Raw genomic sequence first — 27,623 nt, forward strand, 5'->3', positions numbered from 1 at the left:
AAACCTGTTTTGTCACCGATGCGCATTTCCTTTTCAAAATAAAAGCCCCCTAGAGGCTGGCACTAAAAACACAGTTGTGAATCGTGAAATCTCTGTAACTAATAATTAATAATGTAGCAAAATGTTTAAGAGGACGACGTAGGCTGTTTCTGACTGCAGATATCCCCATTTAATGTTCATAAATCAGTTAATGCTGAGGTGGCAAAACAAATAGAAAGGTAGGGGGCATGCAGTTTTATTAAAAATATAATTTCCTTGTCACTTTGATATAACAACAGAGTACTTTGCATAGAACTTGGAATTGAAATAACGTAGAGCAAAAAATACTCCAGCATTTCTTAAGTTTTAAAACTTTTGGTTTCCAATTGGGCTAATCCTAAATAACTAAAGAATAACCCCATAATAATGCTATCATCATTGTAAGTTTCTTCTATACATTTTCCTATTCCTCTCCTGTAGATTCAATTTCACGCCCATTTCAAGAAGGCACAAAATGTAGTTTTCCCAGCTACACTAACTGAATATGTAGGCTTTTTCCCCTCTTTCAGTGTGAATTCATGCAGTTAACATCAACATCAACCGCATCTGCATTGTCACTATTACAATTTCTTGGAGGGGGTTCTGTGATTAACATGTTTGTATTTATTATCAACAAGAGAAATACCATTTCGGTAAAACATCAAGACTTTTATTTTGAAGGCTACGAAATTCGACCGGAAGTGAGTTTCCTTATTGTGGCTAGTTTCACGTAGCTTTACTTTGCAGAAGGCAAAGAACATATCATGAAAACGATTGTTTTACAACTTACCATTGATGTAGCTTGCTAACCACATATCATAGCATCAGAGTCAACTTAGCTACGTTAAGTTGCTAACCAAATAGCATAGAATCAGAGGTCTTTTGATAGCCAGGTAGCTTCTAGCGATCTCCTCTGCTACGAGTTTGATATACCGCCGAAAAGCTGAAGGGGGGCGTTTCTTGTACTGACGTAGCTGTTGGGGGCGTTTCTTGTACTGACGTAGCTGTTGGGGGCGTTTCTTGTACTGACGTAGCTGTTGGGGGCGTTTCTTGTACTGTCTTGTAGCGAGTCTGCAGCTGCAGCTAGACCTACTTGAAAAGTTGGGGTCTACGAGCGCCGCTATGTTGACATTTTTTGGAGCCGGACCTACTTGGAGCAGCCAGAGCGAAGCTAGGATTTCCCACAGCAAGCTGCGCGATTACTGGACAGGCGACCTGTCAATCACTCGGAAAACTACCCCGTTTTATAACCGTTATATCCCGTTAATGACGCTATTATTTTGAAAATCGCCATAGGGGCACATATTAGAAGAAGTAAAATTAGCTACTGAGACCATAATCTCTTGTCGAAAAAATGTAATGACTTTATATTTTGAGTGAGAAGTTGGGCTGTGGTCCCATTGACTTGAATGGAGTTGGGAAGGATTTGGAGTCTTTTTGGAGCCGACCCTAGCGGAAGTTAGAGGAACTGCAGTTTTCAGCCACTTCCTTATCGGTTTCAAAATTCACCCGTGGTTTTGGCCGCTTGGTTCAAACCGCTCTCAGCTGCTCTATTTGCATTTGATCACTTGAGATACGTGAAGCGATCTTCTCTATGTTAACACCCTCTGATATTTACCAGACGTGAAAGTGAAAACACATAGCTAACAAAACTTTATCAGCTCATATCAAACTTAACTCCTATGACATCATCATGTCAGCAAGGAGAGGTCGCACAAAATTCAGTGAAGACCCGCGGCGCGTGTGTTCAATTCTATGCACTGCAGCACTGCGACATGGTTAAATGACCTAATTCCACTAACGTTACTTAAACACCACAAGGTAACGTCACCTACTGTTAAAGTTTGTAGGGCAGCGAAGACGAGTCTTACTAACTGGAATCTTAAGTTTCTCTTTTGTTTTCACTGGGAGACTATGGATTGAGTTCAGTGCTGCTGGTCTGTGGAACACTTAAAGTGCCACAATGATAAATAAATTAATAAAAGAATAAATACATGAATGTGGAAATATAAAGAAGAATAAAAAACAATTGGGAAATATATACAGAAAGACTGATAAATCTGTTTTAATTGCTTTCATTTTTTCCACATTGTTTTTTTAAATTAATTTTTATATTTATTTTCATATTAATTTGTTCATTTATTTCTGAATACATTACTTTATTTATTTTCATATATTTTTTTTAGAAATGTATTTATTTATTTCCATATAAATGTATTTATTTATTTCCATATATATTTTTACATTCATTTCTTCATTTATTTCTGTATATATTTCCCTATTTATTTTGGCTTTTCCTGACGAGCACAAACTGTCAATCAACTTGTTTTGGCCTACCCACTAAGTCAAGTCTGAGCAGCTGATGATTGATACTATCGTTGTGTTGATATGCTGCGTTCATGACAACTGGGAAACTTTACAACTTCCTACCATTCATAACCTACATACTATGAACACTGCCACAGTGATTTACATTTAAATGACATCTCAGAACTACATGTCAGGGGACTCGGAGCTCAGAGAAGACTCCTCAGTTCCCAACTAGTAATCACACATTGGAGGGCTATTTTCCTATTTAGAAGTAGGGAGTTTCCCAATTCCCAGTTGCCATGAACGCAGCATATCGACAGGACGATAGCTGCTCAGACTTGACTTAGTGGGCGGGCCAAAACAAGTTGATTGACAGTTTGTGCTCATCAGGAAAAGCATATACAGAAATAAATGAATAAATGAAAGTAAAAATATATATGGAAATAAATAAATACATTTATATGGAAATAAATAAATACATTTCTAAAAATATATGAAAATAAATAAAGAAATATATATGGAAATAAATATAAAAAATAAAAAAAATAAATGTGAAAATAAATGTGAAAATAAATATACAAATTAATAAAAAAAATAAATGTGAAAAAAAATGATGACTGAAACATTACCTAGATAGCATAATTTAAAAATATAAACAGTGTTACAGTGCACTGTTCTGTTTGTTACTTGCTTTTGTCTACAAGGTACAGAAGAATAGAAATTAGGCCCCTTTTACAGAGAAAACTGCTTTTCTGCCCCTCTGCCCTGCTACATCTCTTTGTGCTGTCAGTCTCACCTGTATCTTTACATTGTTCAATTACAGCCTTTGACATTATTATCTACTCTGTTTTAGTGCTCAGCAGCTCCTCTGGTCCAGACTGTCCCTGCTCCTCCTCAGTCCTTTTCCTTCTTTGAACATGTTTTTCAATATTAATCTGGATTGGAGGAGCAAACATTCAGAGTCAGAGTTAAAAAGTTAATATTAACGTTATCAGTCCACTCAGTGGATACTGTGCTGATCTCGGAAACCCAGCTGTATTCCGAGTAACGTTAACTGACAGGATACAGTGAGCAACTTTTGATTTTGTGCCTCTTTTACCTGACTGAGTGAGTGACCGGCTGACATAGAGATATAGTTTACCAAAGCTGAATATTTTGCAGTAGGTTGTGACAGTGCACTACAACATAGTTGGTGTTATTTGTTATTTTTTATATATTATTTATTTTAGTTATTTAGCCTATTTATTTATCTATTTTTTTACTTGTATATATATATTCATTTATTTCTTTGTTTTTCAGTTAAATTATATTTAAAGTTCAAAGAAATCCAGAGTTAAAAGCTTTTTTTTAAAGTTCAATAAATGCATGATGTTCCCAAAGTCAATGAGTAATCGTGTATCGTGATCTCACTATCAATCAAAATAATCGTGATTAGGATTTTTTCCATAATCGAGCAGCCCCATTTATTACCTTGAGCTCTCTTAACTGTCTAACTATCTTAAAGAAAAACTTGGCCGTGACGTAACTGTCAACGTATTGTCACTGCGCGCAACAGATACAGCTCATTTAAAGTGTGTGTTGAATGCAATGACTTTGCAGAGATGTATAACCCGGAGCTCTGGCCTGAAGGCTCTGTTGCGCGGCGATATTTTGAGCCACGCAAGGCGGGAGTTAACCAGGCGGGATGTATATTTACCCAAAGGTGCGATTATGTGTTCTGATGTAAATTGTAATGAAATTTCTCACCGTAAAGTCCTCTGTGCTATGTATGATTGTATTGTGAGAGCTGTGTATGAGGCCAGTAGACCATATTCTACTTACTCTAATAACACACACAACATCAAGCCAGGTTGGAATAAGTATGTTTTTAATGGACTCTGAGTCTGACAATAAAGTTGAACTGAACTGAACTGAACTGAACTAGCTGAAATCCATTCTCTTTTTCAGTTCATTAGATCCCATTATCGCTAATTGATATGTAAACAAGTTTTAATGATTCAATGCACTGTAACATAATATTCATTTCCATTCCTTTGCCTTTCTCTTTGTCTCTCTGCCTCCTTGTTGCAGCCAATCTGGTCTTTCAACAATCAGACACCCTCGCCCAGGCGACCCAGCCGGGGTTGATCAAGTCCCGGCTTGTGTCCAGGTAGCGCTACCCCACCCACAGCTCTCCTCTCCTGATCCACATCCACCTTGAAGCAACTTCTGCTGCCTCAGTGGCCAACTTGATGGCCCTTCGCCTACTGGCCCCTGTGATGCCCAGCATGTTGTAGGCCCTGCAGAGGGACTGGCCTGCAAACCCTCTGCATCCCACCTCACTCGCCACCCGTCGCTTCGGCAGTCTTCCACTAGCTCAGCGTACTTTGCCCTCTTCCTCTCGTTGGCCTCCTCAATGCAGTCCTCCCAGGGAACAGTGAGTTCCAAGAGAATGACCTGCTTGGAGGCTTCCGAGATCAGCATCATGTCTGGCCTTAGCGTTGGTGTGGCAACAATTTCTGGGAACTTCAGTTGCTTCCCCAGGTCAACTTTCAACTCCCAGTCTTGTGCCGTTGCTAGCAGGCCAGAGGAGGTGGTCCTGGCAGCTGATGTTAGCTTCTCTCCAGCCCTGACGAAAGCAATGGTCTTCTTCACTGGGCAGAGGCACTTGCAGCGGCAAATGGCTATGGCCTTCAGGACTTGGTCATGGCGCCTGCGGTAGCGCCCCTCGTCCAGGGCTTTCAAACAGTAGCTGAGGATGTGCTCCAGGGTCCCTCTCTTCAGGCACAGAGGGCAAGCTGGTGACTCCACCTTCCCCCAGCAAAACAAGTTGGACGGGCTTGGTAGAACATCATAGACCGCCTGGATTAAGAATTTTATTCGATGGGGCTCGGCTTTCCAAAGCTCGGCCCATGAGACTTTGTGCTCCACCGCTTGCTCCCATCCAGGCTGTCCAGGCTCCCTGCTGCCGCATTCTAACCATCCTGCTGGCTCACTCCTCCTCGACTGACGCTCGCACCTCATCCTGGATCAGCAACCTCTTGTCCTTCCCCTGCGCCTTGTCGTAGGGAGGTGTTATGCTGCTACCCAGGCCAGCCCTTCCATGAGACACTGTGCCGACCAGCACCCTGTGCCTTAGCCGCGACTCCTAGCTGCCCTCCACTTCTGTCCTGTCCTGACCTCGATACCAACCTGAGAGACTTTTGGGTCGCCGGACTCTTGGTATTGCAGCACCTCCCTAGTACGGGTCACCATGAATTCTTCATTCAGGCTGTTGATGGGGAGCTTTAGCTTGTTGTTATGCCCATACAGAGTGATGCTGCTCAGGTTCCGAGGTAGTCCCAGCCACTTCGTAGGAACCTGTTGACCCTCCTCTCAAAGCCCTTGACTGTGGAGATCGGGACCTCATAGACCAAGAGGGGCCAGAGAATCCGTGGGAGAATGCCATGTTGGTATATCCAGGCCTTAAACTTGCCAGGTAGGCCTGACTTGTCCACTGCATCTAGCCAGGCTTCCAGCTCATGGTTGGTCACTCGGATGGATGCTGTGTCTCTCAGGCTGCAGTCAAACACCTTCCCCAGGCTCTTCACTGGTTTCTCGGTGATGGATGGTATCTGGGTGCTGCCAAGTGCGAAGCAGAACTTGTTGATGGCCTTTTCTTTCTCCAGCACCAGGGATCTGGACTTCACTGGCTTGAAGCTCATACGAGCCCAGGTGATCAGCTCCTCAAGGCCCTTTAGGATCCACCTGCTCCCTGGGACAGATGTTGCTGCAGTATTGTTTTCATAATGGAAGACAATCCAAGAGGAAAATGAAATGAATATGCCTACAGTCAGCTTTGTTACACCTACCTCTATATGGAATGATATGCTGTACACATATCCTCATTTATGTACAGTTGATTTCCATGAAACAGTCATCACACAGGCTAAAACAATAAAATAAACTACATGCAATAAACTCGGCCTGCATGCAAGAAGTCTCATCACATTGTTCAGTGCTATTCAACATTGCGTCTCTGTATTGTTGCAGCTCAAGAGACAAGTGGAGGATCTTCGATCTGGTTCCAGTGCCAGTGAGTGGATTTCTGTTGGGTTTTTGAATTTCATGTTACGCTATCTAGCCTATAATCAACCTTTCCTACCTGAAAAGCCAACAGCCCCCTGGGAATAGAGGATAGAGCTCACTCCATTGTATTGTAGATATTACAAGGGATAGGCTATAAATAATTCCAAGGTAAACTGAAAGTTGTTTAAACACTCACATCAAGGGCAACATGACTCACAGCTGGAAATACATTTTGAGAGAAAAGAGGCATTTATCACGTCAAAGTATTGAATAAAAGTATATTGATTGACATTGTTATTGACCAATCAGAGCTTCCCTGTTGAATCACATTGCATGCAATGTGCAAGTGTACGTCAGTCAAGATCTGTGCGAGCTCGGATAATATATAAATATGTCTGAGTAAGTGAACTTGGTCGGTCATCATTTGACATGGTGTCAGAAGTCCTCCGGTAAAAGGGGGAGATACTGGACGAAAGAACAGGATACTAAAGTTTAATCCACCCAACATCTTCAACTTTGAGCGCCCTGAGATTGTAGATTTCTCCAGAGATGAAGAAAAGATCCTCCCCATGGTTTGAAATGATGCGTCTCCTCTCCCTCTTCAGCTGCTCCAGCTGCATTTCGTTCAGTGCCCACAGAGGTCAGTAAAGTGACACATACACAATACAATAGAATCTGTTGAAAATTGATTAAACTGTTAACTGAAGGTGCAGCTTAGCAGGAAATAGTCAATGCAATCCTCTTCTAGGTAACTGGAAAATATCTTTTGATGGGTAAAGAAGCACAAACTGGCTGAACAAGATCTACATGATGAGGCTTTCTTGTTTCAAAACCTGGAGGGAAGTATCAGCACATGTTGTGATTTGTAAACTGTATTACATTAGTAGAATTGCTTCATGTAATGTTTTTAGGGCAGTTTAATCAAGTATTCAAAGAATAAGAACCACAGAAGAAGATGGAGAGCAACAGTTTATTACAGATGACAAAATAGAAAACATTTTGAATGAGAGGTAAGTCTTTTCTGCTGGTTTTGGAACAGACCCTCCAAAAGTAAATTATCACAATAAGACTAAAAAACATTTTGGGGTAATTTGGCATAAATCATTACCCAATACTCTGTTTTACATGTTAAGGTACATTTGTAATGCCCCATTTGCAATTCATAAGAACAAAAACACAGACATCTATTTCATTAGTGTCATTCCCTGAAGAAAAAAGCTCAAATGCAGGTGGGATTGTTAATTAATTTGTTCTCTGATTCTCTGATGAACATGGGCTGCTTCCTCTTTCAAACCTGATAGACAATCTCCTCATATTTATTCCAAAGTAATTTAGGGAGCCTCATAGATGATGGTGGCGATAACACTGTACTCCATACACATTTTAACTAATTTATCTAAAGTATGACAGCTTTAACTGCTTTTATATTAACATTGAATGAAATAAAGCCATGGGTCAAACAGCAATTTTTAGAAATTGAAACACAAATAAAGATATAGTACAAGCATGAATATTTCCCTGATCATATAAAATTGTTCAAGAATTTATAAAAAAAAATATTTGGCTCAAGTAGCCCTTGTCTATATGTTTGGTATAAAAAATGAATTTAACCATGACAATTCCTAGTGATTTTTCTTGAGGTCATCCATAAGAAACTTCTCCTGTTTCTCAAGGATATTTTTGAAGATATCTTTGCCTTTATCTCCACTGGCATTCAGTGACTTATAGAGTTCCCTCATCTGCTCCTGAGTGGTAGGTTTCGATCTGATATTATCGTAAGATTCTTGGTCGATAACGTCCTTGGCCAGGAGCGTATCCAAGATTGGTGAGACCTTGTTCACTCTCTTGGTCAGCTCTTCCCGGTGTTTATCCACAAAGTGCTTCCCTGAGGAGAAAGGGAGTGAAAAAGTGACTGATTTTAGTTCATATCAGGCTGTAATCAGCTTGTATCAGTCTATGTTACTTTTCAGGGATTGTTTTGTATCTCCAAAATTTTACTGTCTGAAATTCATCAACTAATCAAGTAATTACATTCTCAGATTTATAACAGTCATTTATAACATATACCTGTCATGTAATAGTAATAGTGAACCATAAACAGATTTTTTTGATGCCAGCAATCTTTTTTTTTTTTTAAAGTAGGTGTCAAATTGTTCAAATGGTGGATATCTCATTTTGGAATTCTTCATATATATAGAGGTTCCCACTCTTTTCTAGAGATCATTTTCTAGTGTTGTAGTACTCGAGATCGGTCTTGGTCTCGAGACCGGTTTTAAGACCACATTTTGATGGTCTTGGTCTCGTCTGGGAATCAACTGCATTTTTACTCGGTCTTGACTTGGTCTCAGACAAAGAGGACTCGGAATTTTATTTCAAGGCCAGTTGAGACCACAATTGCAGTAACATCATTATCTGCCGGTGCATTGTCTGATTTATTTATTGCTCACTGTGATTGGATGTAAAACTTCCCCATTCAAATTGCAACCAGTAACTTTGCTTATTTTAAGTTTGAAAATGTATTAACCATTAACCGCTGCCACCCTCACCCCCCTCTGAGCTGCCCCAAGAAAGAGAACGCAGGATACAGGAGGAGAGAGCACCATGTGTGGCTGAAGAGGAGAATGAGATAATACAATTTGCCTACAGAAATCACAGAGAGTTTTGCAAAACAAGTTCTAAGAACAAGCACCAATTCTATACAGGCCCATGGCCCGTTCAGTTCAGTTCAATTCAACGCGCTGCATTAAAGCATTGCGAGACAGTTATCGGTTAAATTATAATTTCACTAATGTTACTTAAATTCCACAAGGTAATAACATTACCGTACTGCAGCAGAAGACATGTTATCAGGTTACTGTTTATACCGTTACTAACACAGGTGAATACATTGTGGAATTTTAAGTTTCACTTTCGTCTGCACAGCGGGGCTCTGGCAGATTGAGTAGGGGAGAGCGGGGCGAGTTCTCACATTGTTCAAAGTCAAAACACTATAACATAAAAACAGTTTGTGGCCTATACATGACAGTAAATTATGAAAATCTTAGATGGTTTCTTCTCATTTCAGGAACCAAATAATTATACATTGTGACACATAAAAGCAAGGGTCAGCTTTAACCTGATAATAATTTTTAATGTTTTAGTGAAGCTCTGTGCTCAGGATGTTTTAACACTTTGTTTCATTCTGCCCACTGTCTTGAACCTTTCCAAAGGTCAGTGAAATCGAATTGCAATGTTTCAGATCAAATGTTTGCCTGCTGTCACCGAGTACATACTGTACAGCCATTTGTATTTTACTTAATTTCCTAAATAATGCTTTCTCTCTTTTTGAATTTTAGCAGAGAAATGGTGTAAATGTTGAGCCATCACTCTGATTACATGGTCTTCAAATGGACTCGCATTGGTCTGGTCTCGGTCTATGTAAATAGCTATGTAAATAAAATTTATCATTATTATTAATTTATAACCTGAATCCTTTTTTCTTATGAATTAACCATTGCTGCCTGAACACCAATAACACAAATAGTAGCCTACAATTTTGCCTACTGACAAATCTAGACTGAACTTTACATACCTAAATGTACGATTCAAAGTTAGAGTCGAGTTTGCTAGGATTATTAACTGCCACTGGCTCTTATCAGTTTATCACACCATACTTAGCCCCTTCACTAGTAATATTAAGTGGAGTCTTTAACGAGGCTAATCACACCCACTGTGATCTACCGCTACAAAAGTTAAACATTTCATGTCGTGTTATGGTCCATTTTACCTTAACAATGCAGCATTGCATTTGAAGAGACAATGCTAGCAAAGTAAACAAGCGCGAATTCGCAATAGCTGCGACCACATACACGTATGCATACACGCATGGGGAAATTTTTGTGGACTGACCAACCGACCAACCGACAGAGTGAGCTATAGAGCTGCTGGTCACAGCTAAAAAGTACCATTAGCCAGTATTTAGCCGGTTATCCAACTCTCTCAACAATGCCCAACACACATTTGAAACCATTGCTCCTAGCCAGAGTTGAATCACAAACCTTAAACCTCTGCAGGCAAAACAAGCTAGCAAGCACGTCAACTAAACCTAATAAAAACTACCACAGTTACCAGCCAGCAGTGACTAATATTTACATTTGAAAGAGGGTTAGAAAAGGCCCAGTCACCCTTGGTCCTCAGCCGAGATTGTGGAATGGCTAGCAGAGCCTTGGCTGAGGACCTCAGGTTGCAACCGGGCACGTATGGTGTCAGAAGATCTGAAATGTACTTGGTTGCGAGTCCAGAACGGGCCTTAAAAGTCATCAATAAAATCTTAGAATCAATTCTAAAATTTACCGGAAGCCAATGAAGAGAAGCTAAAATAGGAGTAATGAGCTCTCTTTTTTGGTTTTGGTGAGGAGTCTGGCAGCTGCATTTTGGACAAGCTGTAATTTATGTAGACTCTTTTGGCTCAGACATGAGTAGAGAGAGTTACAATAGTCCAAACAAGAGGAAATAAAAGCATGTATGACAGTCTCTAGATTTCTCCTGGAAAAAATTGAACTGATCTTGGACAGTCTCCTGAGCTGCAAAAAACAAGACTGGACGACTGTGTTAACATGCTTGTTCAAGCTGAGGTGGTTATCAAAGGTGACACCAAGATTTTTGCAGTTTTGGCCTATATTTTGGGACAGAGAGCCCAGATGTTTTGAGGTATGAGGGTCAGCTGTGCCAGGGCTAATAATAATTACCTCCGTTTTGTCAATATTTAGCTGCATAAAGTTTTGGGCCATCCAGCATTTGAGGTCAAGGATGCAGCCGTTGAGTGTATTAATTTGATAAAAAATCATTGGGGTTAAAAGAGAGGTACAATTGAGTGTCATCTGCATAGGAATGGAAGCTCACATTATGCCTGCGGATGACATGCCCCAGGGGTAACATGTAGAGAGAGAACGGGAGAGGTCCAAGGACAGACCCCTGAGGTACCCCGCAGGTCATCTTCACAGAGGATGACCATGACTTGCCAATGGCTATACTAAAAAATCTATCTCGTAAATATGAATAAAACCATTTTAAAACTGAACCAGAGATGCCAACCCAGTGTTGGAGACATTCCAATAAAATAGAATGATCAACAGTGTCGAATGCAGCACTTAGATCTAGCAGAACTAAAACTGAAGATTTTCCAGCATCAGCGGCAAGCAGCAGATCATTCTTCACTTTAAGGAGTGCAGTCTCTGTGCTGTGGTTTGTCCTAAATCCCAACTGGAATGTCTCATAGAGTCCGTTTCTGTTTAAAAAAGCAGTCAATTGTTCAGCAACAACTTTTTCTAAAACCTTGGAGAGAAAGGGCAGTTTGGAAATTGGTCTAAAATTATCCAGGGAGTTAGGGTCTAAAGAGGGTTTTTTCAGAAGGGGTTGAACAATTGCATTCTTAAAATAAGCAGGGACATAACCAGACAGTAGTGACATGTTAATTATGGAGAGAATAAATGGGCTGACAGATCCATATACCTCTTTTAGAAATCTCACAGGCAGGATGTTGAGAGCACATGAAGAGGGCTTCATTTTATTGATCACCTCAGTGAGAGTGTCAATAGATACAGTGTCAAAGGACTCAAAGAGGACAGTAGTTTTAAAAGAGATCGTTGTGTCCTGAGCAGGAGGGGGAATGTTCATGCTGATGCTAGAGACTTTGTTGACAAAAAAGGTTAAAAATTCTTCACATTTCTCAGGGGAGGAGTCCATATTGACACTTGGAGGAGCCTCTGTGGCACGGTTAATTACATTGAACAAAGTCCTGGAGTTGTGTCGGTTCTTTTCAATAAGGTCCGAAAAATACAGTGCTCTGGCATTTTTAACCTCTGTATTAAAATTTCTCATAGAGTCTCTTAAAATATCAAGGTGCACTGTTAGATTACAAGCTTTCCACTTCCACTCTGCCCTACGACAGTCCCTTTTTAGGGCACGTATGCTGTCAGTTATCCATGGCAGGGAAACTTTAGAGGGTTTTCTCTGCTTAAATGGTACAATTTGGTCCAAGATCTGGGTGCAAGTATTATTAAAATTATAAAGGACTGTATCAACATCTTGATACATCTTGAGCCAATGTCAACTGAGGAAGACAGGAGAGCATCTGTGAATTTGGCCACAGAGGAAGTATTAAAAATGCGAGAGCATACAGGGTTTGGCTTATTAGTATTTTGGATCACAGATGTGAACATTATGCATTTGTGGTCAGAGACACTAACATCTTTGCATAGTATATTGCCTATTGAAATACCATGTGAAAGGACAAGATCATACATGATACTCACAACAATTACTCACAATTACATTGTGGCCCTTGTTGTGAGTAGGCCCTGTGACAGTTCTACTCAAGTTAAAAGACTCAACATGTTTAAAAACTATATGGCTAAAAGAATTGGCTTTCAATTTTTGTAGGCAGGCCTAATGTACAAAAATTGCAATAACTCAAGAACGCTTTGGTCTACCTCAACCAAATGTTATACAAATGTGCACAGGTCAACTCTGAGGTAACATGGGAGATTTGGTGGTACTGTAACCATAGTTGACCATAGTTAAAATACTCTAAGGCTCTAAATAGCATAGCTTGGACAGTCTCAGTACTTGGCCCTATGTTTTTTGTGCTCCCTCCATTGCCTCCCAGTGGACTCAGTAGCCTAATGGTTAATGGGTCTACCATGCAAAAGATTGCGGGTTCAAATCCCATGGCTGACACTAGTTCTTCTCAGCAGCAAACTTGTGATTTGGAAAGTATTCCCTGTTTGTAAGTTTGCCCTATGTTTGCAGTAGATAATTAAATCAGTGAGCAGAGAATAGTATTGCAGGTCACCATTTTGACAAATTGTGTTCAGTTGAGATCAACATTTTTCATTGCTTCCTCTGTTCAAATAGATTCAGTGGCAGTGCCCAAGAATGGACATTAGACAATAAAAAGATCTACTAAAATGCATTGGCTTTTCAAACCGTGCTCTCTTAAAGTCATACTGTGAGAAACGCAAAAGTAGTGTCATTCCCTCACTGGCTCAGTGGGTATGTTAAGTGCCTTTGGAGGCAACAAAATTCAGTTCTTCAGCTCTAACTTTGAAGCCAGGGTCAACCAAGGCACTGAAAAAGCCAGAAGGTCAGTACTGTGTGATGTAGGAAGTACAGTACACTTTATATCACTGAAGTCACGGGCCAACACAAAAGCCAGTGTTAGACTGAATGTCCGAATTTCACAACATGTCAGTTTTTGTGTGTCTTTCTACCATCTGTAATGTTTTGTCTATCTGTCTGTCTTATCAAATTGTGCTTGGACCCCTCAACTTGCAATAAAAATAATATTTATTGTTATTGTTATTGTTATTGTTATTATTATTATTATTATTATAATGTTGGTTACATAATTTCATTTGATGATGAAACACCTTTAAACAGTACAGTACCTTTGTCTTTAGGAGAAACAGCATCAGTCTCCTCCTGGACTGAAACAGAAACATGTAGTGTCTGCTGTGAATTGCAGAATAATCAGAAAGGTTTTTAATTCATAAAATCCAGCGAACTATTTACCATTTGGAGTGTTGATATTGAAGTTTATATTAGCCCCTTCAAAGCGAGCACCAGTAAAATCAGGTGCATTGACGACGCCTCCAGTCTGTGCGGTGGTTGTCCTGCTTCCTGCTTCCCTCAGGTTTTTACCAGCATCTCCCACTGTTTGCTCTGCATGGAACGGACAAAAAGATGAATCATTGCTTGGAAACTGGTTAGTTGGTCAGCATTGACCAAACTGTTTATAAGGCGTTCTGAGATTCTGTTGTGTTAGAGCTGATTTAGCAAAGACCTGACAGAAATCAGTAACAAAGATGAGGAAAATTTCTTCCCCTTACTAGATTTCTTTTAACCTGACGCACCAGATGGTTTGTTACACAGAACCATCTGGGAAGTCGTCCTTGGAAACTGTTTGGAAAAGGGCAGGCATTTTCAAAAAATACTTGGCAGGTGATTGGATGAACCATTTTTCTATCACCGTCTATCACGGGCTAAATTCAACAAATCAGATCAACGAACCATATAAACAAACTCTTGCCGAAGCCGGTCGGGAGAAGAGCGAAAACATCTTTTCCATCCAGAAAAGCCTTCAGTGCCGTTCTTTGCTCTTCTTTCAATGAAGAAATCCTCTCCAGTTCAGAAATAACTGATGTTACAGCAGCATCTACGCAGCCTCTTTAGGAGCCGCCATTGTTGTGAACGAACAGTCACTTCTCGCTGTCGTGACACCTAAGCCACGCCCCCAGCTGCCCTCATAGGACGCTGATTGGTCCGATCCGCTGTGGTTCGGCCACAAACGCATAACTTGAAGCCTGGCAAGATGGATCCTCACGTGATCGTGATCTCGCGAATCCAGCTGCCTCGCAATGTAAGATTTCTTCAGCCAGTCCGGAGATTCAAACCAATGATGATACAGTCACAGACCTGCTGCTCTAGCCTTTAAAGCCAATGTAACTATACCTATCGGTGTCTTATCTTAAACACCCTCAAACAGGCAGATTTTTCTTTCTGATATGTAATCTTCTATATAATTTTTTCATGTAATTTGGTCTTGTTGGGGCCTTTAAAATTGTTAAAGCATATATTGGCCCTTTTTTCTGCTTCTCCCTTATTTAGAGATGGTCTCTTCTATACTGGGTAGGGCAGTTTTGTTTCTTAGGTCTAGAGACAGGCTTCTTTACCTTTTTTGAGCAAAATGTTTTTTGAGCAAAATGTTTTTTTCTTACTATGAAGATTTGTCCTTTTTAACTTAAGTTGTGGCTCTTTAAAAAATAGATTTTTTCATAGCTGTATTTTTGAATCCTTTGCTCATTGATGGCCCTCTTTAGGCAGGACAACAAAGGTTACTTTATCCCAGATTTATGGGACTCTTACTGCTCTCTGTAATCAGATGTAATTTGTTATGTATATTTATTCCTTACTATATCCATATATGTACAAAAAAGTTATTTTCTAAAAATTACTTTCTATTTATTTCTATGTATTCATTAGCTGTGCATGTATTTACTAAGTGAGGCAGGCTGAATCTCATATGTTCTGCTGCTGACGTCACTGATTATGATTCGCTATCAGCTGTGCATCTCACTATTTAACCATGTACTCAAGTGGCTGTACAAATGATCTTGAAAAAGACCTTTTAGGGTCGAAACGTCGATTGATTAAATATTTGATGGTATCGGCATGAGTGTGTGGTCTTTTTATGAGGAGGGTAACGATACAGGTGCTGTTTTATCGAGATGGCATCACCGACATCGACATCGTGCACTGCCCTATTAGTTCTTCCAGGAACATCCCCACATAACATGGGATAAGAGTCAACTAAATTAATCACATCCTGCCTTTGAGCTTCTGTCAGATGATGCAAGCTTTCCTCAAGCACAGCTCGAGCCTGGGTGTTAAAAACCCTGGCACTCACAATGTCTGGAGGAGGAGAAGACATGTCTGGGTGACGAGTACTCAACTCTTCCTCCTCAACAAACTGGTACTGCACAGCAGACTGCTGCTTCCCTCATATGCTTTCAAAGTATTGTTGTGGCAGAGTGTGGTTTTAGACCTCCTATCAGGAGCGCTTAAGACATAATTCAGGTCCCCAACCTTCCTCAATACTCTGTAGGGACCAGCAAAGCCAGGCCCCAACTGATCACGTGGTCCTTTGACCAACATTAACACAAGGTCACCTGGATCAAGAGTGCACCTTCCTGCCTTCTTGTCATACCTGGCCTCTTCTAAAAGAAGAGACATATTGTAGGACATCTCCTGGTGATGCTGGTTCAATTACCTGTTCCTTAAACAGGTGCAACGGGCCCCTCACCTCGTGACCAAAGATGAGTTCAAAAGGGCTTGAAACCCAAAGACTCAGTGGGAGCATCACAAACAGCAAACAATAAGAACGGAATGGCCTCGTCCCATTCCTTAGGCTGCGCTTCGACAAATGTTCTTATCATGCCCTTAAGGGTGCTATGAAACTGTTCTATAGCGCCCTGTGACTGTGGATGATATGCAGATGAATACTTGGGGTATTTTCAACTCAGCCATGACTTGCTGATACAGTTTGGATGTGAAATTAGAACCTCTATCTGACTGGATGGTATGCGGCAGACCTGCCCAGGAGAAGAACTTAATAAGATAATCTACTATTGTCTTTGCCCCAATGCTTCTTAGTGGGATAGCTTCCGGATACCTTGTGGCTACATCGAAGATGGTAAGTAGGTATTCATTTCCTCGTTTGGATTTAGGCAAAGGCCCAACACAGTCAATCATGATGTGAGCAAATGGCTCCTGTTCAACAGGTAAAGGCTGTAATGGTGCAACCATTGACCACCACTGACCGACACTGGAACATCAACTGCATCAGTAGCCATTGCGCCTTTAATGCTACACTATTTGCCAAAACCACCCTACCTACAGCACTGCTATTTTCAAGACCATCAACCTTGCAAAAATCTGCAGCAATTACAATCCACAAGACCTACATTGGCAACGTAACCAAAGTCACAGCTCTACCTACCTATTGTAATATGGTTGGTCGTGTTTTAGCTTACATTAGCTTTAGGTTGCTCCAAGATAGCATGGCAGAGCCAGACAATGTCAGTATTGGGATTTCACACATGTACCACTTAATTCACCTATACTTGTCAACCATACAATGCCTGGTCTCTATGGCACTATAATCTCTCAACATACATGTAGATTGATATAGTTTAACACGCACCAAATCGTTACTGAAGACACAAGCTATTCGTTGGGAGACAGACTGGGAGTAGTACTCAACCTGTTGCTGTAACTCAGTCTCAGTAAAAACAAGGAGCGCCACCCAGTCACTTAATCTGTTACTGCAACTAAACAATGTTCCAAAAGCATAGTAGGCATATTTGCGACTGTTACACTATCCGTCAGAAAAACAGCAAGACTCAAAAATACAAATTGGTTCCAGAACAACATATTGTCCCTTTAATTAAAGCTACGCTACCTACCAAGTTATCAGCTCACATTACTCTTTAACCCTGCTAATACGTGTTTTATTTTTATTATTATTATTTTTTTATTATTATTACCTTACTACAACTCTGTTGTAGGTAGGAGGATTCAGGTACAAGTATGGATCCTCAAGGCCAAGTACCACAACAACAAGGAGGAGGTTGAGGAAAATGAGAAAATTACAACAGTCTGCTGAAGAGAATAAGCAGACTGGGGCTGTGTTCAAATTGTCTTTTTTGCTTAGGAAGGTTCCTGTAGTGTTATGTGTCGACAGTAATGAACCGGAGGCTTATACACGTTCACTTACTTTATTGTATACATGTTATTCGCCAACATAACACCGGAGACCGACTCCACCGGGCCTCGAACTAACTTCGTTAGCCGCATCACTTACTGATGACGTCATATCACGTGTCCTTACACTCTGCACACATGAAATAGTGCCATTTCAACACACCTCCCTTCCTTTGAGTCTGTTAAGACATGTAAATCACAATAACTCATGTCATGTTGTAATAAGCCATATCCCTAACAAAGTTACTTGTACTTTATCACACGTATTGTTCCTTTTACTCAAATTTTTAAGTGACTTGTCTCCATAAACTAGATAACTTCACAGAAATAAACATTGAAACATCACTGAAACATTGACCCATTAACAGCAAGGCATTCATTCTCACATTTGTTTCACATTAGTCTTTCAAACAGTCTCTCAATTTCTGCCTTGGAACATTCTTGAACATGGTCTAACAGTAACTAAGGTGATCTGGGTAGACTACCAGTCACCATCATAGCTGCAGTGGGTTATTCTGCCACATAATGCAAGCTATGGCCTATACTCCCCATACCTGTCCGGAAGTTTCACAGTTCTGCCACAGCGTGTCATGGGCACTGGAGTCTTTGGTGCAGTAACAGTGGGTGTGACAGGAAGTTGATCTCCATCCCTGTACATCCCTGTGTCACACTCTGTGACCACCTCCTCACCTTTTGAAGGAGTCCCAGGAGCAGTGTGGATGGGTTTAAGGTGATGGCGATTTCTTATGGCGCAGAGAAAGGGTCAAAATTAAGACTACTGAGAAGCCGGCGGAGGCTATATCCCTGCCGAAGCCAGCTACTGATATGGCCAATGATAAGCCCGCGCTGGTAACTGAGAGGCCAGCGGTGGGAAATGAGAAGCCGACTACTCATTCGACCAAGGTGTAGCTCCATGCGTCTTACCTAGCAACCCACTGGATCGGCTACTGGCTTGGCTGGTCATTAGCTTCCGAGGCTGGTAACTAGCACGCCGAGGCTAGCAACCCACTGGATCGGCTACTGGCTTGGCTGGTCATTAGATTCCGAGGCTAGCAACCGGCAGGATCAGCTACTGGCTTGGCTAGTCATTAGCTTCCGATGCCGGTAACTAGCATGCCGAGGCTAGCAACCGGCTGGATCAGCTACTGGCTTGGCTGGTCATTAGCTTCCGAGGCTGGCTACTAGCATGCCGAGGCTAGCTAGATTAGCTACAGATTTGGCTGGTCACTTTGTTCTTTTGTATTTTATTGGCGGATTGGAGCCAAATGTGGCGCGTTTGGCTAAATAAATAATAATAATAATAAAATAAATAAAATAAAATAAAATAATAAATAAATCCCGCACCTTGGCAATATTTCTAAGATGAAAGAATCTAAGATAACACCCAGGCTTGTTACTTCTGATTTGATCGACAATGTTGTTGTGTTTTGTTAATATGATTTGTGAAATGTTGTTATGTTTTGTGATTTATCAATATGTTTTGTGATTTGTTTATTTGTTTTGAGAAATGCCTTTGTGTTTTGCACTTCAGGGCCACCGTATAGATCAGACGTCCATAAGGAGACAAATATGGCTCTCATTTAATTGCATTCTTCTTTGCAAATGAACTCTCACTCACCTGTTTCGTTCTAATGACATGAACTGGACTTGAACTTAATTTGTCACCTCATGAGCCAAACTGCAGGGAAAGCTGTAGGTTGCTTAGAAAGCTGGTGTACCTAGACATGATAGATGTGATGTTTTCCTAGAAACAGCTTAGATGTTGGTTGCATCGGCTAAAGAAGGGGTAGCAGTGTGACCATAGAGATAAAACTCTATATCTCTAAGAGTGTGACAAACTGTTGAGTTTCTGGGGTTGGAGTTCTTGGTTCTGGAGTCTTTTAAGGTTTTGAAAAATGCCAAGCCCATCTCTAGTTTCCAGTGGCAATAATTTTCAGCATGAGTTTTGAATTAATTGTAAAGAATGACATATTACGGTACCTGAAGGACATGCTAGGTTATTCGTTATTTTTTTGTCACGTATCAGAGCAGCACTCATTTATTTGAACAGATCAAACCCAACCAAAAGAGGTGGCAACATTCACCATATGAGAAGAAAGAGGGAGGCCTTCTGGATATTTTACCTTAAGAGTTTATTTCCGTAAAGGTTAATGGTAGCCTTTCTAACTCCATAACTCTGCGACGCGGCTGCAGGCAGGGCTGCCCCGCTAGCCCCAATCTCTTCAATTTATTCATCGAACCTCTGGCCAAAGCAATACGACAGGAGACAGAATTAAAGGGTATATCTATAGGAGGAGTGGAGTATAAAGTAAGTTTGTACACAGATGGTGTAGTGGTTACAATCATGGACCCAGGTTCAGGCCTGCCTCTACTAATGAAAATGCTGGAAACATATGGGGTATATTCAGGGTATGTCCTTAACATACATAAAACCCAGGTTATGACATTTAATTACACTCCCACGCAAGAATTGGCTGCAAAGTATAATTTCAACTGGCACTCATCTCACATCAAGCACCTGTCACGGTTATTTGATATTAACTACACTTGCATTAACAAAAAAATATATGATGACCTCAATGGGTGGGGCTTGCTCCCTCTCGACTTTGGCAGCAGGATCAGATCAGTGAAAAAAAAACATTCTTCCCAGATTATTATATATTTTCCTATCACTTCCAGTAGCAATCCCTCAGAAACAATTTAGAGAATGGAATAAGCGTATTTCACGATTCATTTGGGATAAAAAGAGACCAAGGGTGAAATTCTCTACCCTTCGGCTGCTGGAGGAGAGGGGGGGCATGGCCCTCCCATCTTTAAGGGATTATTATTTATCAGTTCAGTTGAGACCTCTTGTATATTGGTGTAACCCATCTTATGTAGCCAAATGGAAGACTATGGAGTTATCTTTAATAGATACACCAATACAGTCATTGCTTGGCTGTGTTGGCAGGGAGAAGTAAATATTACAGACTGCGAGTCAATGGATGAATTTCTCACTGAAAGTATGGGTGGAAGTGGTTAAACGTTTCCAACTCCAAAGAGAGGTTAAACTGCTTAGATGGCCGGCATATGACCCTGACTTTACACCAGCATCGCAAGATCACAGATATAGACAATGGGTCTATTCTGGTATTACTTCAATATGCAAAATTGTTAAAAATGGGAGCTTAACAGTTTTGATAATCTATGTCAGACATATGGGTTGGGTGGGCAGGACTTTTACAGGTATTTACAGCTTTGTGATTATTTTTGTAAAAAAGTAAGAGGTTCTAATCCAAGAGAGCCACCAATTGTTATTCATATATTTAATGATGCTTATAACTCAGGAAGCAATAAAGGTCTTATAAGCAAGTTATACAATGGCAATGTGAAACAACGATGGGAAAAAGAGCTGGACATTGAAATAACTGAAGACATGTGGCTGAAGGCCTGGGAACGCAGTCGTCCTCCACCCACTCCCGGACTTCTGTTGGAAGAACTTGATTCGCTTTTTTTATCACTCCTAAGCAGAAGTCTAAACAAACTGGCACTCGGCAATGCTGCTGTGTGGAGAAATTATGGTTGATCATGCTCATGTTTTCTGGTCCTGTCCCTCTATTCAGGTTTTTTGGAAGGAAGTAACAACAATCATCTCAAAACCCTGGGTTTTAATATCAGCAGTGGCGGTTCATTAATGCGGGGCGCTTGGGCGCCGCCCCCCTCCAACTAGAGAAGAAATTCTACTTAAACATGTTGAACATAAATTAATTAGATAATGCGAAATAATTATAAAATAAAAAATGTTTACTCGTACAATGCGCCTGGTAGTCTGTCAGCGCCTTCAGCATTCATTAAAAACTGGTTCCAAATTGTATCTGTGTGAACACATATACTTCCTGTGTGAAGGTCGCCGGCCAAACGAGTGTGTATGTAAGTCCTTCAACGTTTGGCAAGCAGGTGACCTGAGGCTGCTCTCTAATTGGTTGCTTCAGATTTTCGACGGGACGCAGCTCCCTGCGCCCCAGACACTCCCACTTTTATTGGCAGCGAATTGAGCGAACTACAGGAAAAGCTTCATACCAAGCAGCTTGGCCCGGACAGACCCGAGATCAGCATCAAACAGCTCTGGTGACAGACAGAGGGAGAGCTACACCTGAGTACTCTGCAGAAGCGGGTATGAAAACAAGCTCAGATCCTGTACAGACCCACGGCGCGCGTGTACAATTCAACTCAGTTCAGTTCAGTTAAATGCACTGAAGCACTGCGACACTGTTCTCGGATCAATAATTCCCCACCGTTACTTAAATACCACAAGGTAAAAACGGTACCTGCTGTTAAAGTGTGAAGGGCAGCAGACGAGCTTTCAGGTTACTGTTGTTTACAAATCCGTCACTAATCATGTGACTGCTCCAGTCGCAATGCAGCATCTTGTTTCCGTTCCTCTGCTGATGGCCGAGGTGACAGGTTGTGGACTGTCTTTTTTTAATTTTGTAAAAAGTAGCCTAGCCTACACTGTCTGTCCAGCCCTTGGTTAGATTGCTAGTTGTTTTGCTGGCAGCCCACTCGCACCTGTGGATATGTGCTTCCATTGATTTTATTGCCTCCATCATTTATTTAAAATATATGTTAAGAGTTTTCCTATAATAATTAAATCGCCAATTAGGAAATATGACTTAATTTCGCTATATTAAACTAAGAGTGAATTTCTAATCTTATTTTTTTTGTATTATCGTTTATGTTTTGTCAGTCAATGAGAGCCATATAGTCCCACCCCACTCAATCAGCCGATTACTGGCCGCCACTGAATATCAGTACAACATTTACATCCCTCTATCTTGGACATATCCCTGATGGGTTAAGTAAAGATGATGCCTACCTCCTAAAGATCTTGCTGGCAGCAAGTAAAAAGGCCATTACAAAATATTGGCTTCAGAAAAACTGCCGTACTGCTGGCCTCTTTGTCAATACATCTACATCTTCTAGAGCAGATGACCTACTCCATACGGCTCCAGAAAGAATTGGGAGAAAAACGGTGGGGAAAATGGTGTGTTTATTTAGCCAATGAGACAGATCTTTCATAATTATTGTATGTATCATGTGCGATATTTTATTTTAAATTAGGCAAATTTGCCTTGATTTATTGATCACCCCATGACCTCATATTTGTTTGTTTTTTTAAATTTTTTGTTTCTTGTTTTCTTTTTACTTGTTGTCCTTATAATGTGAAAAATATTCATAAATAAAAAGTTTAAAAAAAAAAAAGTTTATTTCCGGAAGGTATGAATGAGAATTTTACAATCAAAGAGTTCTTATAGATTTTTATTGACATATTTACTCCTTTAAAACAATTTTAAAACTTAAAAACAAAAGTTTTTTTTCTAAATTTTAATGTTTTATCTTTTTTGGTCTATCTTATCTATTTATTTCTGTAACCTTTTATATTTTGTATTTCTCTGTGCCTTCATGTCTCCATGCCCTCTGTTCCTGTATGGCTCAGTGAAACAATGTATTAGCATTCTATTGGATGTTATTTCCACTGTGTCTTATTCTATTGGTTGATTTGAATGTGTTTATCTATATATATATATATATATATATATATATATATATATATATATAGGCTTTCCAGACTGTTCCATAAACCCTGATGAAGGCCACGAGCCAAAACGCGTTGGTTTTAATAATAAATGTTCCCAGTACTGCAAGTGTTGCTGGAATCTATTCTTTTCCAGCACTCATTTATTGTCTGTATAATGGTTGGCTGGTTTCTACAGCAGACCACCTGAACACAAGTATATTCCTGTTTGTCTGGTTTCCACTCCCCGGCAAAACAAGTTGGCAGTGGCAGATACAAGTGAAAGATTTCTGGTTTCTTGTTTGCTCTGGACTCTGGTTCATGTCCTGCCACAGAAATAAAATAAATTAAAAAATTCTCAACTTGATTCCCTTTGTTTTGAAGCTGGAGAGGACATACAAATCAATAATGATAGCCTGAAAAATATAGAGCCTGTTTTAACTATGCTTATAGAAGTTAACTAAAGCAGCTGTGGGTGAGAGGTTGTTTTCCACACCAATTATAAATGCATAAATATCAAGGATGGTTTTTAAAAGTTGGCATCTTACCACACTGTGTTGTTGCTGCAGCCTGGCCCGTCGTATTCTGGTTTTCCATTCTGCTGCTCAGTTTCACTCTTCCAACTTCAGTAGCAAAGACACAGAAAAAACAAGAGAAGCTGAAAACAAACAAACAAACAGAATAAACAACAGTAATACTTTTATCTCACAAATCCTTGCGACTGATTTTGGACATTTGAACTCACTTTAGGTCATTCTGTAAAGCTAGTTAGTGTTGTTACTGAGTACCTGAGAGGAGGAACAATAGTTAGATCTATTCAGATTATTAACTTTTTAATTTGTGTTAAAAGAACTGAACTGAAATCAAACTGAAATGAAAGTCATGACTGTAAGTTCTTACCTTAGAGACAGAGATTCCTTGTCTTCTCTTCTTGCCTGGTTCAAACTGCTCTCAGCTGCTGCAGTTGCATTTGATCATGTGAAATATAAGGAAGTGAAGCAAAGTGATTTTGCTCTGTGTTTACTTACCGGATATCAAAGTGAAAAAAACACATAGCTAACAAAACAGGAAACAGGACGGACAAACCTCTAGGGAATGTCCTAATATTTATATAAGGAATAGGAGTCTTTTCACACAGTGGCACTGATCATGAAGAGTTATATAATTTTCATAAAGTGGCACAAATGATAAGATAAATATTCCTACAATGTCTAAAAATCAGTCTCATATCAGTCTCAAAGTTAACCATCAATTTGAAATATCAACTAACAATTGAATAATTGTTATTAAAATACAGTAATATACCTCCAGTTAACACTAAATGAATAATATTGGTCATTTAACTAAGGGTTGAAGGATAAAGTGAGGGCTTTAACAGCAGAGGTTGGTTCATTCATGCATTCTGTAATACAGACAAAAGACCCTTTTTGTATCAACACACAATTTATTGATTAAAAGTAACACAACTAATACAAATTATTTACAAGTGTGTGGGTGTGAGTGTGCATGGGTCCTTAACTAGAGGGTATGTATGAGCATGCTGGCCGCATGACCAGGTCCTGGCCCTTTGAGGGGAAGAAAGGGTCATAAACCATAAGGCTAGATAGAGGGAAAGCTGTGTGTTTTATCTAACAATAGAATATGAGAAAGTAGAATGACGATATATTCTTTGGTGTTATGAGATCATGAAGTTAGATCGTGTTTGTGGAGTTATAATACATGCAAACCATAACTTTGTGCATTTATCCTATCTAACATGTGGGATGGCTATTTGGTGTTAACAGACTAACAGTTTGTAAATACAATACATATCACAATTCAACATTAGTAAACAGTTTACATTCACTTCATTGAATATATATATGTTATTTTCCTAATGCTGTTGCTATGCTATATGCCCAGTTGTTACAGTCTTACTTGGAGTCCTTTGTTTGTCGCGTTGTGAGCGGTTCAAAGCTTGCGGTTTGAAAACTCTGGTTTTCCAGGGGAAATGATTGTTCTGTTGTGTCCTGATGTCTGGGTCGGTGATCCAGCTGTGTTTCTCTCGGTTGGCCACATCTGTTACATGTGGAAGAGATGTGTGTGCTCCTCAGCACGTCGCAGGCTTCTGGTGTCGGCCTCTGGTTCGGTCCTGGTTCTGGTCACTCTGCTTTCTTAGCAGAGGAAAGTTCCTTTCACATCCGCAGTTTGCTTCTGCAGGGAAGAGAGGGCAGGCTGCGCGTATTCACTCTGTTTTGGAGCAGGCAGGAGACCATCTTTTTGACCATCAATGGCCAGGCGACAATCTTCTTGCATGTTTTTAGTGGGGGGTTCTTATTGGTGTTATATGGAGGAAACCCCAGGTGAGCATGGGGAGAACCTGCAAATTCCACACAGAAAGGCCCTTTTTACAAGATAACCCACCTGGGTACTAGGCACCGAAGGCATGGGGGAACATGCCCCCAATGCATACCACTGCGCCACCGTGCTTTATAAGCTCATAGCTTCAAACAAGCCTTTAAGCTTTGAAAACTTCCATCTCATCATAACGTCAGCATGGAGAGATCTGAATCTCCTCTATCCATCAGGTTAATAGGAAATGCCATTTTAATTGCATTTTATTTTTGAAATGTAGCTATGTTGTTCCAATGTATATGAAAAGGGAATGGAAACACTACTAATTCTTCTGTTATTACTTCTGTGTTAACAAAGCTCCACACTGACATCTAGTGTTTCAGTGTTCTAAGCACAATCATCGACGCAGAGCCGCCGTAGACACCTACACCATAGCAACGGTGGCAAATGACACAGAAGTATAATTTGGCCTTTATGGCTAATGCTAACGAGTCAGATCTCTCTCCATTAAGACTCTTTGGCAGTCTGCATGGAATGACCTCTGACCTTCAGAAACCCAGAGCCTCGCTTTGTTATTCAGTCAGTGGAGAAGCTCACAGATTAAAGATGCGGTGCTCTGGTTTCCTTTACTGGGAGGAAGTTCCTTCATACTTCAGCTGGCTGTCAGAGTCAAGTCAACTCTTTCCCTGAGTCACGTTCTCCTTTAAAGATGCTAATGGCTTTCTACTTTAAAGATGGCCCTTGACAAGATTTAACAAAGTGACTTCCTCACCCTGCATTCAACCGATGTCGGGTTGCACTTTGCTCCGAGTCAGGAATACGTCACAACTCGGCCATCAGAGTAGTTTGCGTTCACGTGCTTTATGGCCGAAAAATTGCCAGTCTTCTAGGCTAACATTAGCAATCGAGCTAGCGATAGCCTAGCTAGCAAGAAATGAATGTAAATTTGATTATGAATGTAAACACCACAGGAAATTGAATGCTGCAGCAGTTATCAAGGAATATCCATGTCTTTTAAATTTGTACTTGTGGTTCATATTCAGCTTCATTGTATGAAATTTCTTACGTTCACGTACGACTGCTCTGTTCAGCCATGTTCCTTTACAAAAAAGTACTATGGTAATACTATAAAAGCAATATGATGGTATTACCATGTTTTTTGGTCACTACCATGACAGTACAATGCCATGGTACTGTATCATCATGATAGTGAGTGACCAAAAACCATGCCACTGTACTACCATGTTATACCATAGCTAGACTAGCACCACACTGTGTGTATGCTAGTCCCGAAGCGCTCCATTAAGAACTTAAAATCTTTGCAGCACTTTGACTTGACTGGAAACCTTGCCAATAAACCATGGCTAGAAAGAAGCTGGGCATATCACACAACAGTAACCAGTGCTGAATAAAAGTCTGCTTGACTGTAACAGTTATTTGCCATTTGGCAAAGCATATTATTATTTAAGTTTTAAAATAACATTTTTCATATTTATCTCATGAAAATAAAGAATAGTGTTACGTAGAACTGATAAAGTTCTTATGTTCACACTTAAATATGTACTATATCACATTTCACCTGCATGAAGTAAAGGAATAGTTCACCCAAAAAAGAAAATTCAGTCATTATCTTCCACCCCCATGCCAGCTGTAATTCAGGTGAAGTTTGTTAATCCATACAACAGTCCCTGAGCTTCCCAGCAGAAGCCCATAGTAGCCTCCAAAACAACTGAAGTTGCCAGTTCCACAGTTAGTAACGGGGATTTGTAGACAGTAACTCATCTTCGCTGCCCTACAAACTTTAACGGTAGAATGCTTAACGTTACCTTGTGGTATTTAAGTAACGTTAGTGCCATCAAGGCAAAGAATCTCAAATATAAGATCGTTTTGATTTGTTTAACACTTTTTTGGTCGCTGCATAATTCCATTTGTGTTATTTCATAGTTTTGAGTCTTTACTATTATTCTAAACTGTGAAAAATAGTAAAAATAAAAATGTGGTGTGTCCAAACTTCTGACTGGTAGTGTATTTCATATGGTTTCACAAATCAGCATGAGTC

General features: G+C 40.2%; 2 protein-coding genes and 1 pseudogene across 3 annotated transcripts in view; all 3 read right to left on the bottom strand.

Annotated features, from left to right (window-relative positions):
• Positions 1-947, bottom strand: part of LOC139648334 (NLR family CARD domain-containing protein 3-like) — a 33,169-nt gene extending 32,222 nt beyond the window's left edge. For both annotated transcript variants that reach the window (XM_071524414.1, XM_071524412.1), the window contains exon 1: positions 809-947. The gene's annotated coding sequence lies outside the window, so the exon portion shown is untranslated. The remainder of the gene's footprint in view (positions 1-808) is intronic.
• Positions 948-4,455: 3,508 nt separating this feature from the next.
• LOC139648340 (uncharacterized) lies at positions 4,456-6,995 on the bottom strand (annotated as a pseudogene).
• Positions 6,996-7,331: 336 nt separating this feature from the next.
• LOC139648338 (apoptosis-associated speck-like protein containing a CARD) lies at positions 7,332-24,203 on the bottom strand. The gene is made up of 5 exons (XM_071524418.1): positions 24,131-24,203; positions 23,779-23,888; positions 13,927-14,076; positions 13,803-13,841; positions 7,332-8,260 (listed from the first exon to the last, which is right to left on the bottom strand). The coding sequence occupies exons 2-5, from the start codon at positions 23,825-23,827 to the stop codon at positions 7,998-8,000; spliced, it is 501 nt and encodes a 166-aa protein (XP_071380519.1). The 5' UTR covers positions 23,828-23,888; positions 24,131-24,203; the 3' UTR covers positions 7,332-7,997.
• Positions 24,204-27,623: the final 3,420 nt, after the last annotated feature.

This window comes from Centroberyx affinis, unplaced genomic scaffold (assembly GCF_046629955.1).
Source record: "Centroberyx affinis isolate AG114_WGS23_722 - 3 ecotype Tasmania unplaced genomic scaffold, CSIRO-AGI_Caff_v1 ptg001193l_1, whole genome shotgun sequence".
NCBI lineage: Eukaryota > Metazoa > Chordata > Actinopteri > Beryciformes > Berycidae > Centroberyx > Centroberyx affinis.

What these genes read in the sequence shown, in the direction of transcription:
- LOC139648338 (XM_071524418.1), bottom strand. Translation starts at nt 23,827, where the DNA reads ATGGAAAACCAGAATACGACGGGCCAGGCTGCAGCAACAACACAGTGT. An exon ending in CAATATCAACACTCCAAATG is followed by an intron (nt 13,842 to 13,926) that starts GTAAATAGTTCG and finishes TTTCTGTTTCAG; the next exon opens with TCCAGGAGGAGACTGATGCT. An exon ending in TGTTTCTCCTAAAGACAAAG is followed by an intron (nt 8,261 to 13,802) that starts GTACTGTACTGT and finishes CTTTCTCCTCAG; the next exon opens with GGAAGCACTTTGTGGATAAA.